Source organism: Ochotona curzoniae, unplaced genomic scaffold (genome assembly GCF_017591425.1).
Source record: "Ochotona curzoniae isolate NIBS_2020 unplaced genomic scaffold, NIBS_Ocur_1.0 scaffold_2453, whole genome shotgun sequence".
Taxonomy (NCBI): Eukaryota; Metazoa; Chordata; class Mammalia; order Lagomorpha; family Ochotonidae; genus Ochotona; species Ochotona curzoniae.
Window position 1 is genome coordinate 22,689,202 of NW_024467094.1, and position 23,298 is coordinate 22,712,499.

General features: G+C 51.2%; 1 protein-coding gene across 7 annotated transcripts in view; it reads right to left on the reverse strand.

Moving 5' to 3' along the window:
• The window catches only part of MSI2 (musashi RNA binding protein 2), a 359,269-nt gene that overhangs the window by 26,324 nt on the left and 309,647 nt on the right, over positions 1 to 23,298 (reverse strand). For all 7 annotated transcript variants that reach the window (XM_041001046.1, XM_041001047.1, XM_041001045.1 and 4 more), the window contains one exon: positions 14,543 to 14,617. In XM_041001046.1, coding sequence (XP_040856980.1) covers positions 14,543 to 14,617 — 75 coding nt within the window. The remainder of the gene's footprint in view (positions 1 to 14,542; positions 14,618 to 23,298) is intronic.

Genomic DNA, 23,298 nt, shown 5'->3' on the forward strand with positions numbered 1-23,298 from the left:
AGACTCCTGTCCTAGCCAAAAACTAAAGCATCAGATGGGGTGTGTGTGAATGTGTCTCTCTCTCCTCCAGGTGACTGTGTACAATAGTGTGTGTGTGTGTATGTGTGTGTCTTTTAAACCCCCAGGTGATTGTGTGCATCTGTGTGTCTCCCCATGTGACTGCATGCACCTGTGTGTGCATGTGTGTTTCTCCACCAGGTGACTGTGTGCACCTCTTGTGTGTGTGTGTGTGTGTTTGTCTTTCTCCCCCAGGGTACTGCGTGCATCTGTATGTGTGTGTGTGTACGTCTCTCTCCCCTTGTGACTGCGTGCACTTGTATGTGTATGTGTGTGTTTCTCTCGTCCCTAGGCGACTGCATGTTCCTGTGGAAGAGCAGGGAAGGGAGATTGGAGGGCTGCGGGGCGGGCTGTGGGGTGAGTCCTCATCTTCATTGGAGCTGGGGCTCCTCTGACTGAAGCCCCCAGTTCAAAGGAAGCTGGCACTGGAGGTTCTGGGGGAAGGTGGGTCTCTGGATTCCTTCTTTATCAACATTTGTGCTCTCTGCAAATGTACCGAGCAGCAACATTATCCCTGCCATAGGTCCAGTCAGAGGCCAGAGGGACACCATGAGGCTACAGAACACCCAGAGGAAGGAAGAGGTGAGCCAAGTGCCTCCCCCGATTTCTCCCGGGCACCAGCAGGCACATACAGAGCCACACACACACACACACACACACACACACCCCTCTGCTGTTCCCTGCCTTCCAGGCTCACCTGGGGGCCTGACTGCAAGGCCCCTTTGCAATGACTGTGGTCTTAATGATGTGCCAGAAGCCAGCTGCAAACTTAACAAGCAGCCCCCAATGGAGCTGCTCCACTTCAGCCACCGGGCCATTCATACAGCGGGATTTCTCCAAGACAAGAGGGAGGAGGACATGCACCACGAAGGGCAGGGAGCAGAGGAGGGAAGAATGAGAGTGGTCCCCCAGACAGTGCCAACTAGAAGCCCGCTACATTCTAAGACTATTGTCCTAGCTACACAGTACTACTGAGGGCAGAGTTCAAAGGGAACAAGCTACTCTAAAAAGGCCAGGCTAAGCTACTGAAAATGTCAATGAAAGAGACATACTTGCATTTAAATATGGTAATAGGGCTGTTGGAGGGGGAAAAAGAAAGATGCAGGTGAAATAAATGCACGCAGTTGTCCCTGGCTGCTGTGGGAAAGGGTTTCCCAGCTCCTGCGAAGGCCACATACTTGGGCCTGGAGGCTGCTCCCTTCCCCAGAGGGCAGCAGGGACCCCAGAGAGAGGCAGACGAGGGGGGATCCCCCGCCACGTCCTCACCCCACATCTTCTGGGCAGGACCTAGGTTTCGGAAGAGGTGGGTGCTGGCAGAGATGGCTGAAGGAATGATGTTATTTCCCCTGTCCTGGCTCTTGGTCCACCTGGGCTCCTGCTGCAGGTGCACAGCAGGAGTCAGAGGAAGTGGGGGAGAGGAGGAAGGTCAAGTGGCTCTTTCACACTCTCTTTCCAGCTACTGGAAACAGGAGGTTTGCTTGGAAGCATGAAAAGATGGTGAAGGAGAGGTGGCAGGGGGTGGGATGGGATTGGGTGAGGGGCAGGTTGGCAACACAGAGGCTGGGTCACAAGAGGTTTGTTTTTTGGAGTTGAGCATCTTCGGACCCAAAATCTGAGACAAAGAGGAAGACAAAACAAATCAAACATACAAAACAAGCCCTTATCCAGGAAAAGAAATTTATTCTCTTAATCTCTGATACAAGCTGGAGACAGAGTGGCCGGCACTGCTGAGCACTGTAGTCTGACCTCCCCTGTCAACACGGGGACTGAGCTGGAGTCACAGGTGCCAGAGAGATGCCAAGGAGGATGAAGAGAAGGGGGAGAGCCTCTGGCATAAGTGCCACACTGTACTGTGCTTGCCACCTCCTGCTGCCCTTGCCCCTCCTCCTGAGGTCCCAGGTCCCCTGCTGTCCCCTCCTGTTGTGTCAGGAGCCTCTTGAGGAAGCAGGGGTCAGAGGCAAAGGCCTGCTCCTGCCAGCCTGGGAGGAGAGAGAGTGCAGCACTTGGCAGCTAAGCTCAGCCTGCAGCCCCGGCTGACCCCTTTCTGGCTGTGTGACTTGTGGGTGGTCCTAGACTGCTCTGGTCCTGAGCCACTCCCCTGTTTGCAAGCAGGGCAGGCAAGGTAACCTCCATAGGTCCTGTAAACTCCCCTGGAATGAGAAGCTGATGCTACCATGAATCTGAGGATAATGACCCCTTGAGGCAGCTGCACCATCCTGCTAACAGCCAAGACACTGTTGGGCACACACAGCTTGGAAGCTTTACTGTGAATCTGGCAGCAGAGTTTCATTGCTTTGGGAGGATTACACAGTCCTGTGTCCACAGGTTCCTGAATTTCTGCCTTCCCCAAGCACTTTTTAACAGCACAGACCCGACTTCTCAGGCTGGGCCAGCACTCAGTCCCATGTTCCGCTTAGGATCTCCCCCATAGGCGATCCTCAGCGTGTACCAGGTGACATCAGATTGTGTGGATGCATCACCCAGGCATCAGGTTGGAGTTACTGCCCCGAATCAGCTGTGGCTGGGGTGCAGCAGCCACTCTGCCTCATGACCCCTGCCCGCCTAAGCAGTGGCAAACTCAGGACGCCCTTGTGGCCAGGATTCAGTAGGGGCGCTCTGCCTCACACACGAATTCCCAACCCTGGCTGCTGGCTGGAATGCCCCCAGGGAGCTTTAACTTACATAGATGCCCAGATCCCAACCAGGTGCTTCTGAGTCATTGGGTTTGCCATGCCACCTCAGCCTGTGATCTTTCATGGTCTTTCAGGTGATTGCAATACTATAGCCAAGGTTGAGAAGCTGTGGTTTAAAGGTATGGAAGCGCTGGCAAAGTCATGGCTGGCACACACCTGCAAGGTCTTCTGGGGGTTTCTGTAAAAGCCTCCCTCATGGCAGACAGCTACAGGTTCCAATGGCCATTGCACCCCTTTGCAATATCATTACTCTTGTGCTGCTTTTGCTTGACATACCCTTTTTCCCCTCCCCCTCACTACCACTGAGAACATAGAAACCTCATATACTCTTGACTATAGCTGGTGGTGTATTGCTGAATCCAAGCACTCAAAAATAAGCAACCAAAAGGAGAAACTGTCACCCAGAACATAGCTAACACATCCTCCCAGAGTTTGGAAACGCTGCCACCTGCTAGGCTTGCTGGACCCAGAGACTTCTGGCTGCAGGGCAGGTCTGATTCGGGTGGCAGGGCCAATTCTCTGTAAGGAGGCGCACAGGCCTGACATCCAAGCAGAGAGAGAGGGTGCAGAAAAGCAGGTCCCATGTTTCTGCAGTGGGAAGACGCAGGACTCCTGAGGGTCAAGCTGATAACCTCAGAGACACAGGCACACGATCAGCCTCAAGGGAAGCAGACCGACGTCCATTTGAGACAAAAACCACAACCTACCCCGAGGTCCTGTCTCATTCTCAATAGGAATCTGATCACATACACCGTTGCAGAAGTGAGCCCAACAGTCCTGGAGCTGGCACCAGAGTCTCTCCCAGGAGACAGCAGACGGGCAGGGCACTGGAGAAGATGGTAGGGGGTTGGGTTGGACATGCCTCACCTGCACCCTAGGCCCTTGGCTATCACTGAGACAATGAGCCTCTTAGAAATCAGCAACCTGGGCCTGGCACAGTAGCCTGCTCTAATTCTGGCTGCTCCACTTCCCTTCCCCTTCCTGCTCCCTGCTTGTGGCCTGGGAAGGCAGTCAAGGATGGCCCCAAAGCCTTAGGATCCTGCACCCATGTGGGAGACTTGAAAGAAGCTCCTGGCTTCTGACTGGCTTAGCTCCAGCCATTTGGGCCACTTGGGGAGTGAACCAGTGATGGAAGATCTTTCTGTCTCTCCTTTTCTCTGTAAATCTGCCTTTCCAATAAAAAATAATAAATCCAAGAAAAGAAAAGCCAGAAACCCTCCTTCCAGAAAGGCAGAGGAGTTCGATGCACAGGCCTGGCCCACCTGCCAGTGAGGAAGGGGACAGGACTGCTTGGGTCTGCCCTGTTGCCTGAAGGAAGACAGAGAGGCTCCGAAGGCTGGACCTCGAACAGGAATGATAGAAACTGCTCCCAACACGCCTTGCTATTATGATGAATTTAAAAAACAAAAAATTCAAAAATATCCTGTCCTTGGATGGGAGTGAAGGAGCAGGTGCTCTGCAACTTTAAACCTCAGACAGCAGGGTTTGTGGAAACCTGAAACAGCAGGGTGCTCTCCTGGGAAACATCAAGGAAACTTCCGGAAGAGCCAAGCACAGAACTGGGGCCACAGGCTGGGGGTGGGAAATGTCTCCCTGCAGATTCCTTTTGACGTGGTGGAACCCAGGGAACAGGACAGGGTGCCTGTGGCCACGTGCACCCGAGGGCCAGAAGCCAGGTGAGGATTGCCCCTTCTCTGTGTCCACACCTGCAGTTGCTGCCTGTCAGCTTGGTGCAGGATGTAACAGCTTGGGAATGGACTTTGTTCACAACTTGAGCCTGGCTCCTTGCTTAGAAAGCAGGGTCAAGAACTACGAAGTGAGAGCAGGAAGGTGCTCAGACCAGTCCCATGGTCCCTCTCGGGGAATATATGCCCCCACCTACCTTGGCAGGAGCTCTAGGCCCACAGGGCCAGCACTCACTGCCTGTACCTCCCACTTTTCCCTCTTTCAGGAAGCCCTGGTCCCAACCTGGCTGTCCAGTGAAATTCTCCTGGGGGACCTGAAAAATAGTTTCGAGCTTGGTCCTTACCTTGAGAAATCCTGCTTCAATTTGTTGGGGATATAGCCTGGGCAACAGAAACTTAGAAAGCTCCCTGGAGAACTCTGCTGTGCAGCTGGAGCCAAGAATACTGTCTGGGGTACTCATCTGAGAGGCACGAAGCAGCAGGCTCTACTTGCAGCCTTGGGTCCAGCATCCTCCCCGGGCCCTTTCTCTTTCTGCATTGCTGGATCCCTCCCAACAGAAAGCATGAGCCCCCATGCCCAGAACTTGGGCAACCTTGGCAGGGCTCTTCACTCCACACCAACCCTCAGCCCTTGGCCTGCCAAACTTTATTTACCCAGCACCTAGTCCATGGCAACCACTGCTATAAGCATGCTTGCTAGCCCCAGTGAGTAGGGGAGGGAAGTTAGGCCTTGGGCTAAGAGGGCATGTGGCTATCTGTGCTAGGGAGAAAGTGGAGGACCTATGCCTCAGATGTGGCTGGCCTGGAGCCAAACCTCAGGCTGTGACTGCTTGAAGGTCTCATTGTAACTACCTGGATGAAGGTGGACACGGCCAGCAGAAGATGTAGTACTCAGAACGGGAGTGTGGGGAAGGCAATTCCAAGAATTTTCTTGTCCAAAACTGAGGAGAAAGGGTACACAGGTCCCTGAAGGTCTCACCTTTCCAAGTCAGCAGCAAAAAGACGACTGAGCTGGGTGCTAGGACACATGACCAAGACATACACAGCTCCCCTGGAATCCTCTCCATCCCTGGTCTCTGAAGGCATGAGGAGGCTCAGCCACCTAGGCCCTTGTGTTCCACTACACCCATGGAGTAGCCTAGTGAGGCTAAAGGAACCAGGACATAACACAGGACAAAAGCAAGGCGGCCAACATCCCCCACATGCGCTAGTGCACAAGCCCAGTCACTTCACCCTCAACCTTTTTTCTTCTTGGAAATGCCATTAATGACATCTCCTTGAAAACCGAGCTGCCACGGAGAAGCAGTGAAGAGCCAGCACCAGGTGCTCAGCACTGCGATCTGGTGCTCAATAAGTGGAATCATAACTTTTATTTCTATTTTTATTATTATTGCCCAAGGTAACAGCAGTAGTGGAGCAGAGAAATCCTTCTGGTGCCTAAAAATCCTATTAATTTACATGACATTTCACATCCGAGGGGCTTTCATTGATAACATTTATAATTTGCTTGTGAGTGATAAGGGTATATTTTATCTCAAGTACAAGTTCTACCCATGGTGAGGCAAAGTGACAGCAGCTCAGGAAGGGCCTGGCTAGGGTGGCCATGACAACAGAAGAGGTCACCATAGGTGTGGTTGTGCATCATGGGACCCCACACTTGTGCTGTCCAGGTGGGTCAATGCCCTCCACTGCCCTCTCGCCTTGACACACAGCACTCTTCTGGTGCACCTGCTCCAGGTTCCTGCAGCAGATGAGGCCCAGGGGAACCTCTCTGTGTCCTTCCATTCTAGATGAACTCCTGTTTGCTCCCCTTGCCCAACAAGCACCCTGTCAGGACACAGGCTCCCCACCATGCCCCCAACACCCAGGGCAGAGCCTGTTATGTGATGTGGTAAGAACTTAGTAATAGTGCTAAAAGCATGAAGGAAGCTGAGAGGGACCTGAGGAGCATGCATGGACACAACACAAGGGGTGGAGAAAAGGTGTCCGCTCCCACCTTACCTGAATCCCAGCATGCTCAAGGCTGGGACTGCAGGTCAGCAGCAAGCCGAGTGGCAACAAGCAGGTACTGCTCAGGAGCAGACAGCTGGCCCTGGTCTCTGAAAGCCAAGGCTTTCCTGGGAGGGATAGCAGGCTGTGCTTGGTCCTCCTGTCTGGAGGACATCAGGCCTGGGCCAGGCTCCCTAGCTCAGTGCCAGCAATGCAGCTACTGGGCCTGCTTGGTGGCACTGACAGATGCCTTGTATAGCAGGGGGCGGAGGAGGGAATTAAGTTTCGCTGTTTTACCAAGCGTCTGCCTCTGATGTCTGGGGTCTGGGAAGAGCTGGCATCGGCTTCCCATTGCCACAGTCTGCTCAGGGACCAGGTCAGCATCTGCTCAGACAGCAGCTGTGGCATCAAAGGGGGCAGGAACATGAGGAGTAACTTGCCCGTGCCTTCATATGGGTCCCCTGCCTGGAAAACCACTCCCTAAGCACCTGCCTAGCGAGCCCCTGAACGCACTGGACGATCCTGCTCAGATGGTGCCTGCTGCAGTCAGTCCAGCTGTTTGTGTCTGCTGCCTCCAGCAGCCACCAAGACTCATACACTCAAACTCTCACCCTGGGCTGATTGGTACCAGGCCTTGGGTGGCTGCTGGCTTTGTAGGTAGCCAGTGGCTTTGTAGGAGAGCCCCAGAGGACTAGCTAGCTGCTTCTACCTCATGAGGGAGAACAAGTCCAGAAAGTGACTCTCTACGAACCAGGAAGTGACCCTGAGCAGATGTTCCACATGGTGGAGTTTGGACTTGCCTGTGGGCTATCAGCCACCTAGTCCACGGTATTCTATCAGAACAGCCCAGAGACCTGGACCTCCCTCCCTCTAGCTACTCTAGGCCAAGTCCCTGGCTCTGCTTCCTCCACACTCACTCAGGGCCCTGTGCACACTGCTGTGGATGTGCTGGTCAGGCCAGCAATGAGCACATCTGGTCACCTACAAGAAGCCTCCCAGGCTCTGATCCCACCCCCTGGTGTCCCTGTGCTCCAGCATACTGTGGAAGGGTGCTCCCGCCAGACCCGCAGGTATGCAGAGAGCAGAGGCTGGATGCAGTTGGGTGAGGTCTCCAGGGGGCAGGTGTGTTCAAGCTGATCTGCATGTGGGCACAGAGCCCATGGGCAGGCCCCTAGGCGCACTCTGGCCTTCTGCTTTGTCCTTGGCTGCTGGGCTGCTGGGACAGCAGCTGCCCACCCCCAGTCTGGCCCTGTTGTCTAACTAGAATTTCACACCTGGAGTAATTGATGGCTTTTCATTGTTTTGTTTTTTAAGCTGCAGCCTTTCACTCGCTTCAGCTGATGGAAATGAAAACTGAAAGCTTGCAGAAAGGTGATTAAGTTCCTGCTGGCAGGCTTAATGGGGACGTTGTGGGACCGGTACACCTAACGAGGGGGGCCTGAGACAGCAGTGGTAGGCTGGGGGGAAACAGGCACTAGTGGGCACTGGGTTTTTAGGCCAGAGAGTGACCCAGGCTTCCTCATGGTGACCCCGCATCCCCACTGGTGCCTCAGCTCCTCATATGGGCTCTCTGCTGTGAACACACCCCGGCTTCTTGGGAAGCTCCTCACTGTAACCCTCACGGACTGACAGGCAGTGGGCAGCAATCCATGTCCCCATTTGACAGAAGAGCGACCAAGGCCCCAAGGGGACCTCCCCAGCAAACTGCAGGTAAGCATTAGCCCAACGGCCTGCCTGAGGCCATATGCTCTGGGCTTTCCAGAGGGAGTTGGGAGCTCTTTCGGTCCCATTCCCTGTGTTTATGCAGAACAGTGTAACAGAGAGAGTGGAACCCATGAGCCCTGGCAGTTCAGACAGTGCCAGTCCATGCCTGCATACTTACCAAGCACCCACTAGGCACAGGCCCTGCTCTCATCTGTGAATACACTCAATTCTTAATCTTCCATGCCGAGGGAAGAACATGGGGACACAGCCTCTTTCTGTAGGCTGTCTGGACCTGGGGCATGTCAGTCAACCGTGCTCCATCTTCTGCTGAAGCAGTGGGTGGGCTTTGCAAAGTTTGCCCCTAAGATGAGAGACTAAGCCCCAGGGACACTGGGGCCAGGTGGGGAAGTGGTGGGCTGTCCCTGAAGGAGTGCAGGTGGGGGGAGCTGGCCTGTAATTTAAAACCAGGCTGTGGTAGGGGGTAATTCCTAGAGATGGGGATGCAGGGATTAGGGGGCCAGTAATGATGCAGACACATGGGCAGTATCGGCAGGGAGCACTTCTGCCCACAATGTGCCCAAGTCCAAGGTCATGGGCCCCAACCCAGCAAGTCATCCATCTAGTTTTGATATTTCAAGACTAGCTTCCCAACTCGCTGCTGTTCACTGGCTCTCTCCATCCCAGAGTTCAGGGGAAGCCATGGGCCAGGCAGGGCCTGAGGACCCGACCCATCAGGGCTTCTGTTGAGGCTCCCAGGAAGGATGTTTCCTGGTGGAGAGTGAGGGAGGAGTCTCTTAGAACTGACACAGGAGGAAGGAGCTGTGGGGCTAAGATCTGCACTCAGACAAAATGTTTTCCTAAGCCACTGACTCTGTAATTCCACCACACAACCTTGGGCCAGGCCCCAAACTGCCTTCCTGGACCACAGGGGCTCCTTCCCTCCAAGAACTAAGCCAGAGAGCACAGCACATAGAGGCCAGGGAGGGAAGCAGATGACTGAGTGTTCCTGGTGGTCACACCTCTCAAGGGGCTCTCTGTGCCTCTGGTGGGCTGCGGTTGCTCCTGCGATGGCCCAGGATGTTAAGTCTCAAGCATGGAAGCCAGCAGTATATTCTGACCATTTCGATGAGTGGTACAGGACAGTCCCCGCCCTTGCTCAGGCTACCCCCTTGGAAACACAATTCACCTTTGAGCCACACCTTCAGGATGGGACAAACCATTAAGTTAACCTGCAGTAGCCCTCACCAGTAATGGACCAGAGTGGGTTCCCCTCCAGAGGTATGGAACACCCCTGAGCTGTGAACCCTTCCTCACTGTGTGAAACCCAGAACAATTGTCCTTTAGAACAACTCAGAATCACCCAACACTACGAGCCATGATTGGCCTGCAGATGTAAGATATGGTGTGCAGTCTGAACCTGATACAGCCACTGCCCAGTATCCTTCACCTGCTGCTGGGCTATATGATCTGGCCTCAGTGTCATCCTGAAGCCAGCAAGCCAGTCAATATTGCACCTGATATAAAGCCACCTTCCTGTCACCCAAGAGGTGGGGATATACACTGGGCACCTCCAGAACCAGAGCCGGCCATGCAAGCTATCACACTGCTCCTGCTATTGGCCTTTGGTGTCTTGGGAGGGAGACCTTGGTGCTGAGCCAGGAGATGGTAGCCTGACCCTCCTGGATGCCTCAGTCCCAAGACAAGGCCACTGTCAGCTGTTAAGACTTATGCCCAGAGACTTTTTGGTGGTTGGGGCCATATTAACCCTGCTGCCTCTGGTAAAGCTGAAGGACTCCAAAGGAACCCCTAGCCAGCAAAGGCAGCAAGGGGAGTGGTGCCAAGACAGAGGCAGAGCATGGGAGGCAGGGATGGAGGGTTAAGGCATCTTCCCAGACTTACCCTCAAAGCTTCTTTGCAAACCATATCCTACCCCTGCTCCAAGTGCCCAGGTTCACTATGTGAGTCCGACTCCACATCGTCCAATTAAAATTCTCTTACAATACTGTGCAGGCTCTGGTATTAATCTCGTTTTTTGAACCTGACTCATAGGCACCTGCTGCTCAGACTTCTGTCTCGCCTCCTCCCACCCAAGACAGGGCTGCAGGCTCCCCAAACTCTGAAATGCTCATAACCCTGGGGCCTCCCCTGCCTCCTCAGGTCTGGGGTGGAGACTTCCAAGTGCCCCCTAGTATCTATTCCTCTCTTCTTCCCCAAGATTGATAAAGGGAAGAGGTACATTCTTACAGACTGATTAAGTGATAGCCCCAATTGCCATCACTCCTGCCCTCCTATGAGAACAGCACATGAGCAGCTTCCTTACCTGAGGAGGAGGAGTCTTAGATACAGAGGATAGACCAAGAAAGCCAGATGCCTCAGATTATGGAATCCCATGGGGGAGAGAAGCAAATCCTTATTTTGTTCATGCCATTCGTTTCTTTGTGTCTTTTTACTGTTGGTGCTTGCTTGCTTTCTTAAAACTGTGTGATTCGGGCTCTACAAATGCCACGACTCTGTCTGGGATCTCCTTCCCTTCTTTACATAGCCAATCCCATGTGACTTTCAGATCTAGTTCTGCTACCACACTTTCCAGAGGGACATTGGATGAGTACCACCTCCCTGTCTCCTCAGAGCTCCCTTCTCTCTAGTTGAGCACCTGCTCCCCACACTGCCGGATGCTCAAGGGGTCCCAGCACCTTGAAGGAGTCATATTCATACCTCCTTGCCGGGACCTAATCCAGGGCTTGAGAATCACCCCAAAAAAAGGCAGGAAAAGCAGGAATGGGCAATAAAGGTGAGCAGGAAGTCCCAACAACTCTCTGGTTTCATGTCTCTCTTTTCACTGAGTAACAACGGGCAGTGCCACAGTGGCTCACAAGGATTAGAAAACTACACCAGAGAGCTGGCTTAAACATACTGACACCCACTCTTGAAAATATCCAAGAACAACTCAAAGTATCCCCAGGCTTCACTGTGCAACTTGGTCCACGATGGCTACTACACAGCCAAATGAGCCCTGGAAGTGAGGTCCTCTGGCATCACATCCAGAAACACCTCTGTGGTGCCTCCTCTAACCCACACTGCTCCACTTCAGGGAGTCAGGAAGGTGAGGCACAGGTGCAACCAAACAAACATGAGCCACGTGTACAAGTGTAGCCATGGGTGCCCATCATGCCTGGTGCACACATGCAAGGGGTTCCTGGGGCTCCTGTGCTGTTTCATAGGAGGGCGGGAGTGATGGCAACTGGGGCATGCAGATGCTCTGGTGTTCTACTCAAGAGCAGGCCACCACCGTCACGCCAGCACAAGAAGCAAGGAGGGTTCAGAAGCAGTGTGGTAGTTGGGGGAGTTGGGGGCATGTGTGTGCTTCTGCAAACTGCACGAGGCCATGACTGGTGCTGGTTATTCAGTGCATCTGGCTCCCCCAGAGTGAGAGTAGGACGCTGTCAGCTAAGAGACGGCAGCACACAGCATGTCCATGGTAAACAGCTTATTTTCTATCTCGGTGGCTTAACGGGGAGAAAAAAAAGGTCATTAAAGAGAAGCACAAATGAAGTGTTTACAGAGATGAAGAAAATTCACAATGGCTGTGTTTGTGAGGCAAGCCTGCCAGGGTAAGTTCACCAAACCAAAGCAATTCATAGCAAGCCAAAACAGGAAGGGGGAAAGAAAGGCCAAACAGATTTTTGCTGTTGTGGTTTTTTTTTTTTTTTGGGGGGGGCGGTATTTATGAAATTGCCTGCAGGAAAATAAAAGGAAACTAAGGAAACTAAACACTTGTTCCATCAAGCATCTTTAATGAAATGAGTTAAATTGTACACGTTGGGTCTCAAGGACACTGACCCTTGACCAATGTGCTTACAGCACACGTGTTCAGCGGAAACACGTAGGTCACTCACTTCTCACAAGCCACGTGCAGGGACAAGAGAGTGACTCTCAAGGGGTCCAACTGGACTGAAGCCATTAACGCAACACAGTTGGGGAGATTTCAAATAGGGAAGTGGAAGGGACCAGAAAGCCCTCTTGGGATGAGCATCAGGGGGACATGGCTTAGCCAGAGGCTGGACCATGTTGGGTCCTCCATGTCCCCTCACATTAAACAGGGAACATAAAGTAAGCAAGCACAGCCAGGAAGGTGAGGCTGGGGACAGAGTGGTCCAGTGTGGACCAGTGCCCATGTGCTTGGATGTGACTCTGCTGTCTCTGGAAAAACAGCCATAGAAGATCCCAGTAACAATCAGTTTATACAAATGTTTATACAGTTGCTCTGACAAGCTAGGTTTTCCACATTCTTATAGGCGGGTCTGTGTGTGTGTATGTGCACTTTGGCTGCTGGCCACTCACTACAGGATACAGTGCTCTAAGCCACACAGCTACAAGGGTCTGGGCCACCACTTTGAGAAATGCCAGATTTGTCATTATAAAAAGGAACCAGACACCTTCTCCTTGTGGAGGTTCCATGGAGTTGGCAAGAAGCTGCCCTGGGGCCTCACTACCCTCTGGGGATGTGAAGTGGGACAGGTAGCTACAGTGATGGCAAGAAACAATGTGGGAAGGCAATGGAGAACAAGACTTACAAAAACAACCGAAGGCGGCAATAAGGATGGCAGGGGTTACAAAAGAGGACGGGGAGAAAGGAGCATTTGCTCAGAAGGCAGCTAGAACTGAGCTTCTCTAGGCAATGACAGCAGCTGGGATGACCTTAGTTGGGCCTGGGCCACATGTCCTCACTCTAGAAATGGTAGCAAGGCCCCAATTGTTATGCCTTTCCTAAGAGATAAATGATAAAAAATCATGTCTTAAATCAGCAAAGAGTCTGCAAAGTGAAATGAGAACAGAAATGAACAGGTGAACCTGACATGGGGAGGCCAGGGGCTAGGGAAGGAAACTGGGCAGACCACAGTTCTGGGCCAGGGCTGTGTTCAAAGTAGCGTGGGGTGTCTGGTTCTTTCTCCAGGACTTGGGTGTGCATGGTTCCCGTAGACTCAGGGGGAGGGACTCAGAGAGAGGCTGGGAGGGGCACAGGGTCCACACACAGAGCCAGAGGGGATAGGGTGGGGCTTGGCAGGCGCAAGGACCTTGCAGCAGAAGATGACAAAGAAAAAATGTCAGGACAGGCTGGAGTGATGAGATGTTACTGAGTCACAGATAGGGACAGGGGTCACAGAGGCAACCCGATTGGGGGACAGATGGTCAAGTAACCCCCAGCTCCAAGCCTGGCTCTGCAGCTGGCAGCTCAGGTAGCACCCACACTCCTCATGGGCATGAGGCAAGAGACTGAACCAGAACATCCCGGTGGGAAATTACCCCTGTCTTAGAGTGCTCTCATGGGAGCCCCCAGCTTGCAAGCTCTGTCCTGTGATCCACACAAAGAAGTGCAGACCCCACTGTTTATAGAAGAGACAGCTAGGGGAAGGTGGGTGATTGGCCACAGCCTCTGTGCTGGCTGGTGTCAGAACCAGCTGGTCAAGGAAGCTGTCAGTGATAGGGCATCATGGCTCACGGTGTGCCAATCATTTTCCTGGTCCCACAGCTCAGGCTGGGGCCAAGACCAAGTCCAGCCCAGCTCTCTCTTCTTCCTCCTGCTTAGCAGTCTCACAGTACCAGACTCCAAGCCCCATCCCTGCCCCCTTTGCTCCCTGGTTCACATCTCTTCCTGCTCTTAGGCCGAGTCTAGACAAGATGACAACAAATGGGATCCTCTGCCCGAGGCCCAATCCCATCACAGCTTCCGACCTCAGCAGGCAGCCCATACTCCTAATGCCTGGTTCAGGAGCCTTAGCTGTCCATCCACTGACACCCGGCTTCCCAGTGGCCTCTCCTCAAACACGGCTTCTTTGGCCCCCGGATATCAGCCCTCCAAGACCACATCCATCTGTTTTGCTGCTCAGAGATGCAGCAGCCTAGGCAAGTGGGTGGGTTCTGCTGCCAGCTTTTGATGCCCACACAGAAGGAAAGCCAGAAAAGTACCCCCTAGCACCAGCAGCACAACAGCAGGACATACCACAGGGGCAGAGAAGCCAGAGCAGTCAGGGCAAGCTGGAGGGGGTGAGGCAGAAGGGCAGGGAATCCTTGGACATTGGGCTCGCAGGATGGAGGAGACAGGTAGCGGGGTGACGGAGTCGGAAAGAGAAGCCTGGACCTAGATTGTCTCTGGTGAGAAAAAGCCTTCAGCAGGAGTCAGGAAAAGGAAGTGAGCAAGGGAGCCTCCAGCCACCATCTTTCCCTTTCTCAAGAATGACTGAAATTCATTGGAAATCCTGAGCCACATCCTGACCTTGAAAACTAGCACATTCAGGTCATCTCGAAAGTAACATGTGAGTGAACTGTTTCTTTCTGGGGTCTTCCTCCCACCTCCCTTGCTACTTATACCCCACCTCCCAGGTTTCCCAAAGCCCAGGAGGGCAGGCTACTTACCTGGGAACTGATAGCCGTAGCTGGGAGCGAATCCGGGGTAGCCGCGGCCATAGGTTGCCACAAAGTTGGGGTAGCCTTGAACACAGAAAGACGGAGCTCCATTAGTGCCACTGTCTCTGGGCTGTGGTGCACTGCTAGGGCAGCCAGCAGGGAAGCAGGCTGGAGTGAGCTTCCTTCGTAAACCAATGGCCTCCTGGGAGGGTCTTTATCCAGACCCTGGTCCCCTTCTCCCTGGTGGCAGGGGATACTGCTGATAATCAGCCTGTATTTGGGCAGCCAGACAACCCACCCCATTTCACTGCCCTGCCAAAGTCCATGCACTTTCTTGAACCTGCAGAGTAAATGCCACGCATTAGCACCAGGCATGAGGCCTGCGCCCGAATCTGACATTTGAAGAGCTTACCTGCGTGTATTCTACCTTAACGCTGTTGACACTAGGAGATTAAAGTCCTCACCTTACCTCCACCCAGGGCAATGGACAACAGGGTCAGTACCCTGCGCCTGGGCACTTGGGGGGTGGGGATGGCGGCTGAGTGGTCAGACCCAAACCTGCACTTGCACCTCTGGGATTGTGAGCCTAATAATGAGTGACAGCCCAGGACAGGCAGGTTCCTAGCAGCCCCAGACCCAGCATAGACAATCTGCAGAGAGGTCAAAATCTTTGAAAGACCCCTGGAGAATGATGAGGGGCTGCTTGTGGCAAAAATAATACCCCATGGAGTGTGGTCTCTGAGGCTTTGGGGCACAAGTTCCTACAAGCATTTCAGGGTAAGCGAGTTGTTTCTAGGCTTATTGCAGCTGATAACTGGACGGGGGAAGGAGGAAGCATGGAAACCATCACTGCTAGGCACAGGGCAAGCAGCAAATTGTTGTATCTGTCCTCCGCCTTACCTGTGACATCTCTGCCTGCCAGTGTTGGCTACCACCAAGGTCAGAGTAGCCTTTGTGGCCTCGGGGACCCCCTGGCTACTTCTGTTCCTACCCTTGTAGGCTCACTTTGCCTCCCTCTATATCCTGCCGCCGCTACAAGTGTGACCTTGGCTCTGGCATGAGGGGTAAACGTGTGGGGCAATTTTGTGTTTGTGCCTGAAGCCCCTACTCTAAGCATGAGCCTTGGCTCTTTGAGGAAGCTGTGCCAGCCTCTCTCTTGCTCCTCTTAAGCATGGCAGCCCGGAAGGCAAGGGCACTGTACTTGGTTACTGGACACCTCCCTGGGGATCCACCTCTGGTTTGGTGGGTCAGGAAAGAGGCTATGGTTCAGCATTTATTCTGGCACCTGCAGCAGGATCTAGCACCCAGGTATGGCACCTGCCCAGGCACATCTGGGCTTTGGCTCAGCCCACCAGCTTCTTCTTGCTTTCTGAGTCCTATTTTCTGGTCTTCCTGTCAATTCTATGCTCTACTCAAGCTCCTTCTGATAACTTCCTCTGTCATTTACAGCAGCGAGTGTAGATCCTGTCCTTTGTTACCAAAATGCTAGCAGAAGGGTTCCTCTGTAGGTGGGTTTGTGGCAGGCTCCAGGCTCGCCAGTGACAAAGCCAGCAGTGACCTCTTCCCACATGTGCTTCTGCACTTCCTTACAAGCATCTGCTGGGTTCCCACCACCTGCCTCTCCAGTGGCTCCTCCCACGTCATGCCATGTACTTGCTGGTCATGCAAGAAAGAGTACAAGGAGGGGATCACTCACTAACTCCCCTCAGACTTGGCTTGACTTCCTGCTGCCCACTCAGAACTGTTGTGCCTCCGTGGTAGAGAGACAGGTTCCCTACTCTCCCATGACTGCTGGTGTGGTAGCTCCTGCCTGTGATGGGTGGGCCTGCTGCTACATCCAGAAGTGTGCTGGTCTGAATGTCAGAGCCACTGGTCCTGGTTCTGTCTCTGGCTGGGAACATGCCTTGGGGGTTGCTGTGATTGGAATATCTGTTCTTTCCATTCAATTCCTATGCTGAAATCCTCACCAGCAGTGTGATGGCATTAAGAGGTGATCAGGTCAGGAAAGTGAGGGTCCTTACAAAACAGGGGTCACACAGAGACCTCTGCCCCATGCAGAATGCAAGGACACACTGAGAAGATGGTATGTGTAAGGATGCAGGCCCACATCAGCTGTGGGGTTCACCTAGGATCTCACAGCCTCCAGACTGTGAGAAACGAACAATCCTGAGCCACCCAGTCTCTGGGGGCTTTTTATCTAAGGCTGGGGTCTTCCCTACCCTCTAGGATCTTTGGACTCTCCAGCTGGGGAAATCTTATAGGATCCTGCAAGTACTGCTTGCACACCTAATCCCCAGAGATCAGCTGGGGCTCCCCTCCCTTGTTCAGTTGAAGCCTTCCCCAGTCCACTCACAATGGACTCCCTGCCAGATGCCCTGTCTACTTCAGGGGTGCCTGGCTCCAATGCAGCCTTCCATTTCTCTGACCCAGGTGTTCATGGGTAGAGGGCTGTCCAGGCAAAACAGAATGACCTAACAGCTTTGCACCAATTGAGAACTTAAGAACCTTGGGGGCCGCTGATGGTGAAGGGGAGCAGAGACCCGAGCAGAGCCTGGGACCTGGACCCCCTCAAGCACCACACACATGCTGGTTCTGGATTTGCTGTTTGTTTAATGGCCGGGCAGCCCAATTCTCCAAATTAATCACTCACTTCCAAATCAGGCCTTTTTAGCACTATTTCTCTCATATCACTATTTCAACAATATTGATAAACGGATTATATGCAAGCAGCCAAATCACTACTGCCTAGGGGCTTTAGTGATGAAAAATGGCTCCAGAGCTGGAGAGCTTAAATATTTTAGTAGAACAGGACAGCATGGGCGGGTGGAACAGTTAGTCTCTCCACTGCTCTCAGGCCACTGGGATGACATGATTGTCAACAAGGACACAAAGTGCAGCCAAGTTCACCCCAGCTTTGGTGGACCCCACTCTTCTTGGACCCACCCATGTCTCCTGAATAAGGAACATGAGAATTCAGCATGGGCCAGAGTGGGGGATCTCATGTCTACTCTCCATCACTGAGCATCCTCTAGGTCAGGCAGATGAAATTATAAATTTATAATACAACATTACTTCAATTTTCCTCTTCATTTGCTGCTGTGCAGCCCAGCTCTGCCCCGCCAGCTCGCAGCCCCAGCCACACGGGGGAAATTGGCTGGCTGCATATCAATAGCGCATTATGGCAGACCCGTGTGGATGCTCCATCACGCCGTGCTACGGTGGGGTGACCCGGCCACTGCTTCCATTAGCAGCTAGGCCCCTCCTGTGCTGGCCACTGCACAATTTATTTGCTCCAGTACTCCGGATGCCTGATCAATCCCATAGTAATTATCTCTTGTCAGTAAACTAAAGAAATCAAACCTTCTGCCTGGCTGAGCACCTTTCTTGCAAATCTTGTTTTCCATGGTGAAAGTAAAATTCAACAATCAACACTAGAACTGGAGTTTGCCAGCGAGCTCATTTTGGGGACCTATGTCAAGGATGCTGGTGGGGTTCTCAGAATGAAGATTCTACATCTCTCTGGCCCTGGAGAGGTCTGCATTCTTGACAGGTCCATGACTCATCCTCCCTCAGGGTCTGTTACTTAGCTACTCAGTCACGGAAAACTGCTCCCACCAGGCCCAACTTGAAAGGGAAGAGAGAGAGAGAGAGAAGGGCTGTTTACCCAGGGAGCCGCCAGCATGTGACACAGCTGCTGTGTGACATGCAGAGTGCTGCCTGCGGCACCGCATCAGCTCCATGAGGTCTGCAAACAGACAAAACACCCAGCCTGAGAACCCTTCCTGGAAAGGATGGGAAGGCCAGAGTACAAAGATGCCTGAGTGGCAGGGGCAGTCCACTTGGAATTGAGTGACAGTGAGCTACAGTGGCACAGGCCACATATATGTTACTGTGCACATGTGGCTGGACAGGTGCAAGCAGGATTTCCCCACCACTGTGTTTCTAGTGACCTCATGACTCTGGAGGGACAATGATGTCAGAAATTCTGAATGTTCTCTGGCCATCAGAAAAAAGTGGAGCAATCAAGCCTTCCCAGGAAATCCAAACAGGCCATTTTGGGAAGGGACAAACCTTGCATGAAATGACAAACACATCTCTAGAGGCATGCTTCTACATAGTATCCCGCCTCCTGTTTGACCCGTTAGCAACACTCAGCCCATTGCTTCTCCTAGGCCTTTTCAACATTGATTGGTTTTGTTCACTTTGATCTCAGAGGGGTTTAAAACCGAGGAGCACTGGGCCAGGATTCCATGGGGACCTCTTAGGAGAGTGCAGGTAAGAATGTTTTTGGCTCCAGTGTCTCTCCATTTCTGCGCCCACCAGCATGAAGTATTTTCTTTCAAGGCCTTGGCCATGTGCTGTTTCCCCACCCCTGGTGTTGACATGTTAAATAAAGAACACGAGTGAACAAGGCTAGCAGTTACAGGCAGGGGGATTATGTGACTGGGGCCAGAGAAAGCCAAGAGGAATCAAATATATCAATGGTCATCTGTTTGCTTTTAGGAAGCCCACTTTCATAAAGAAATGCTGCACATATTCTACTAGATGGGGTGGCTTCTTGGAGCCACAGGGTAAAGGAGGCCCATGGAACTGCAAAAACACCTTTTCCAAGGATTTCAGCTGACCTTGGTTTCATCTGGGTCAAAGGCAGGAGACCTAGTTTTGGGAAGAACCCTCCTTTTCTGCATCTGAAGGACTTCCTATTGGACTGGTTATTCTATGATCTGGTCAAAGGCTATGGAAGCTAGTATTAAAACAGGTGGGTGTTTTCCCCAGACATATTTGCAGCAATTTTTGGAGAGACCGAAACAGAATAACTTGGCAGCCACATGATCCTCAGCTTTCCCAAATGGGATTTAGATGCAGACCAAAAAGTCTACAGGATATCCTACGGGATGTTTAGAAATGAGTTCCACGGTGTCCAAGCGCTGTGATTGTCTCAGAGCCCTCACTATAGAAAACAGCTTCTGGAGTGCACGGGGCTTGCTCTCTGCCACACCCCCAGTGTCCAGGACAGCAACAGACCCCAAGTAGGTACTTAGTTAATATCCACTGAATAAATGAATATTAATATTTTCATGGTTTATATCCTGAATTTGAAAAAAATCCCTAGAAGTGCTACCATTTTTCTCTTTTCAACAATAAAAGCGTAACCACTGAAATTTCAATTTATTCATTAAGACACTGCTCAAAAGTGCTTTTCTACAGGAGCCATGTTCATCAGCCAAACTGTTGTTGGGAACAATGGTAGGGATCACCTCACCAGAGGACAAGACTATGCTCCGTGCCACCGGGCTGCTCTAGAGCAAAGAGGTCCGCTAAAAAGAGTGAAATAGAATCATGATGGAGCCAAGGCTTCGGTTATAGCATGGCACATGCAAGTGTCCTGGCCCCGAGGCTCCAGTGCTGGGCTGGGTCAATGGGCAAAAGAAGGGCAGCCCAGGAGTTCATGGGAAAAGGGTTGGAGGAGCACAGGGGCTTGGTTGGGACAACAGGCTACCAGACCTTGAGATCACCACTTCATTCCTTGGATGCTGTGTCTGACGTATCACTCTGCTTACCTATGGCTCCTAGCTGGAGTACACAGAGCTGCTACTGAATCCTGCTGACTCAAGGACACACATTTTCACACCTGAAAATCTCTGCAGGTGGGATCTATCTCCAGGAAGTGTGATGAGGGAGCTTCCCACAGTTTAATTCACAGCATACCTTCCTTCTGAATGGCACAGGAAGATGTCACGGCATTTTGGATTTGACAAAACACAGCATCTGCCAGACAATAAGTGTCTTCATTTATCTGCCAACAATTCCTACTGTATGGGGTCCAGAAAGAACAGCAAGGCAAAGCTACCCTACTACAGGTCACGCAGCTGACACGTGAGGAGTCCACAGTCCCTAGAACCTGACTTCTTTTGGTGGAGGCCTATTCTGGTTAGGGCTGGCACCATTAACCCCATTTCCTGCTTAGCAGAAGGAGGGAAAGCACCTGTGGGATTGGTGGGGGGGGGGGTCCTAACCAGGAGGTAGCCTCAACCAGAGCCACTGAAGGCAAAATTCTTAAATAATGAGGCAAGCGGTGGGGCTGGGTATAACCCAAGGACAAACGAGCTCCTAAATGCAATGATATTTTTAACTAACAACCACTTCTTTGCCATGGTCAGGCTGTTCCAGCTAAGAACACTGGAGGACTGGGAAGAGTCAGACAAATGAATACGTATCTGACACATATCCTGTCTCTATCTCCTAGTGATTGGGAGCCATGCAGGTGGTGCATGTAGAATCTCGGGGACCATGTCACATCTCCTATCACCTCAGCATATGCCCAGTTGTTCTTGGAGTCTCTTGGCCTCCTTGTGAGCAGAGAACACTTGCACCCTTATCCTCCTTGACGAAATGACACTCTCACCTGGAGGCATGCCCTGGTTTCCCACACTCATGTCCATTCCTAAGAGCCCCAACTCCTGCCAAGGCTGTCACTATGAAACTTTTGGGTGCTGGAGGGGTGAGCTGTGAGTGTGTGATGCTGAACAAGATTTGCCCAGGGATATAAGGCAAGCCAGCTTTGCTTCTCCCGGAAGCACACCAGTTCCTAGTGTGCAAAGGTGGACTCTGGAATTATGGTACTTTCTGAACACCTGGATCCTAAAAAGTTCTTAGTGTGCAAAGGCGGACTCTAGAATTATGGTACTTTCTGAACACCTGGATCCTAAAAAGTTTGCCTTTGTAGACCTGAGGGCTGTTAACACTCATTTCAAGCCCCCTAAAGCCAAAAGCCAGCAGGTAGTAATGAATTCAGCCCTACTTCTTGAAGGTTTGAACTCAACATTTAAAACTACTAATTCATGTAGAGTTTCTTTTGATATGTCTCATAAAGAATAATTAACTAATTTTGAAACTAAGAGCCGGACAATTGCTTTATAGTTAGCCATGTAATAATTCTGATTTTAAAATTATTTAAAAATAGTGACAAATACTAACTACTTAAATATCATCAAAAATACAATTTAAAAAATAATGACAGGCATACATAATATATTCAGTTGAGGGGCCAGCATTGTGACACAGAGAGTAAGCTCCTGCTTGGGATGTCAAGCATCCCATATTGAAGCGGAAATTGCACCTGCTTCTCCTTCTTTGTTCTGCTTTCCAAATGCAATGCATCTTTAATGCTACATTGCACACACACACCTCCACACACACCCATACACCCTTTAATGTCTCCTATCAATAGATGTATTTCTATGTATTCTACTATTTTAATTACAACAGCTTTGTGCTATGTTTTGGTATTGGATCAAACTAGTCTTCTCTCGCCTCTTTTTAAAAACATCCTCATGTGTTTCTTCTTCCACCTAGGTTTTAGAATTATATGTCCCTTTTTTTTTTTGAGAATTAGAATCAGGGGGCCTGCCACGGTAACCTAGTAGCTAAAGCATGCGCTGGGATCCCATATGGATGCCAGTTTGTATCCCGGATGCTTCACTTCCCTTCCAGCTCCCTGCTTGTGGCCTGGGAAAGCAGTTGAGGATGGCCCAAAGCCTTGGACCCTGCACTTGCATGGGAGACCTAGGAGAGGCTCCAGGCTCCTGGCTTCGGATTGACTCAGTTCTGGTTGTTGTGTCCACTTGGGGAGTGAACCAGTGGATGAAAGATCTTTCTGTCTCTCCCCTCTATAAACCTGACTTTGCAATAAAAATAAATCGTTAAAAAATTAGAATAAGGGTTTCCTTTGAAACTTGTTAAACCTACAAAGCTAATTTAAGAAGAATGATCATTCTGACTGTTTTTCTCTCATGCCATTTCGCTCCATTTCCTGAGGTTCCTCAAAATAGCTTTACCTGCCCCTGCTCCTTCCACAAGACAAGCATGTAAAGACAATTCTTTGTAAGACCAAGTAAAGTTTCATACATTTAAAATGAAGCCTGAAATGATTTAAACAGCAGCAGATCTGAAAACACATAAAGAGCTTATCAAACAATATAGGAGAGGGACTCTCGGCCAAACCAAATGAAAACCCATTAAAACCAGATGGCTCATGTATCTGAATGGAATTTTACCATTAACCACCATTTATCCCATTTAATTAGTATTTTCCCGACACAATAACTTGCACTAAAACACCGTTCTCTCGCCTGGAGATTTCTAATTATTGCTGCGACCACACCATCACGCATCTCTGCTGCTCGCCCCATCTTTCATGCCATTTAAGCAGTGAGATTTTCAATTATCTGCACAGGGTGGACAGAGATACCTTTGAGGAAGGGGGCAGAGTATGCAACTCAATTTCTCTAAAAGCCAGGAGAGACCATTTTTAGTCAGAACAAACACACTTTGTCTTTTATCTTTTTTTTCTTCCCAAATAAAGAGTAAAACAGGCTATTTAAAACCTCCATTTAAATGCAAATTTTGATATCCCAAGAGAAAAATGTTAATCATTTAAACAGACAGTATTATCTCCCACCCTGAGGACTTGCCCTCCTCTCCCAAGTTTAGCCTTAGCTTGGAAAGTAAGCCAACCTGGGGTCAGTCAAGACGGCTAAAGCCCAAGGGAGACTTTCCTGTTTTCTGAGGATGGGTGCAAGGAAGAGAAAACCGTATCAAGGGTCCCATGAGCAGGCAAAGGAAAGGCAAATACACACACACAAACACAGGCACACACTTGAGTGCTCAAAAATCTCACAGAGAATGGAGGTCATGAATGGAATATGCATGACTTCATCTTTTTCACACCTAGACAAACTTGCCTTTTCATTTTATGTTTCTAC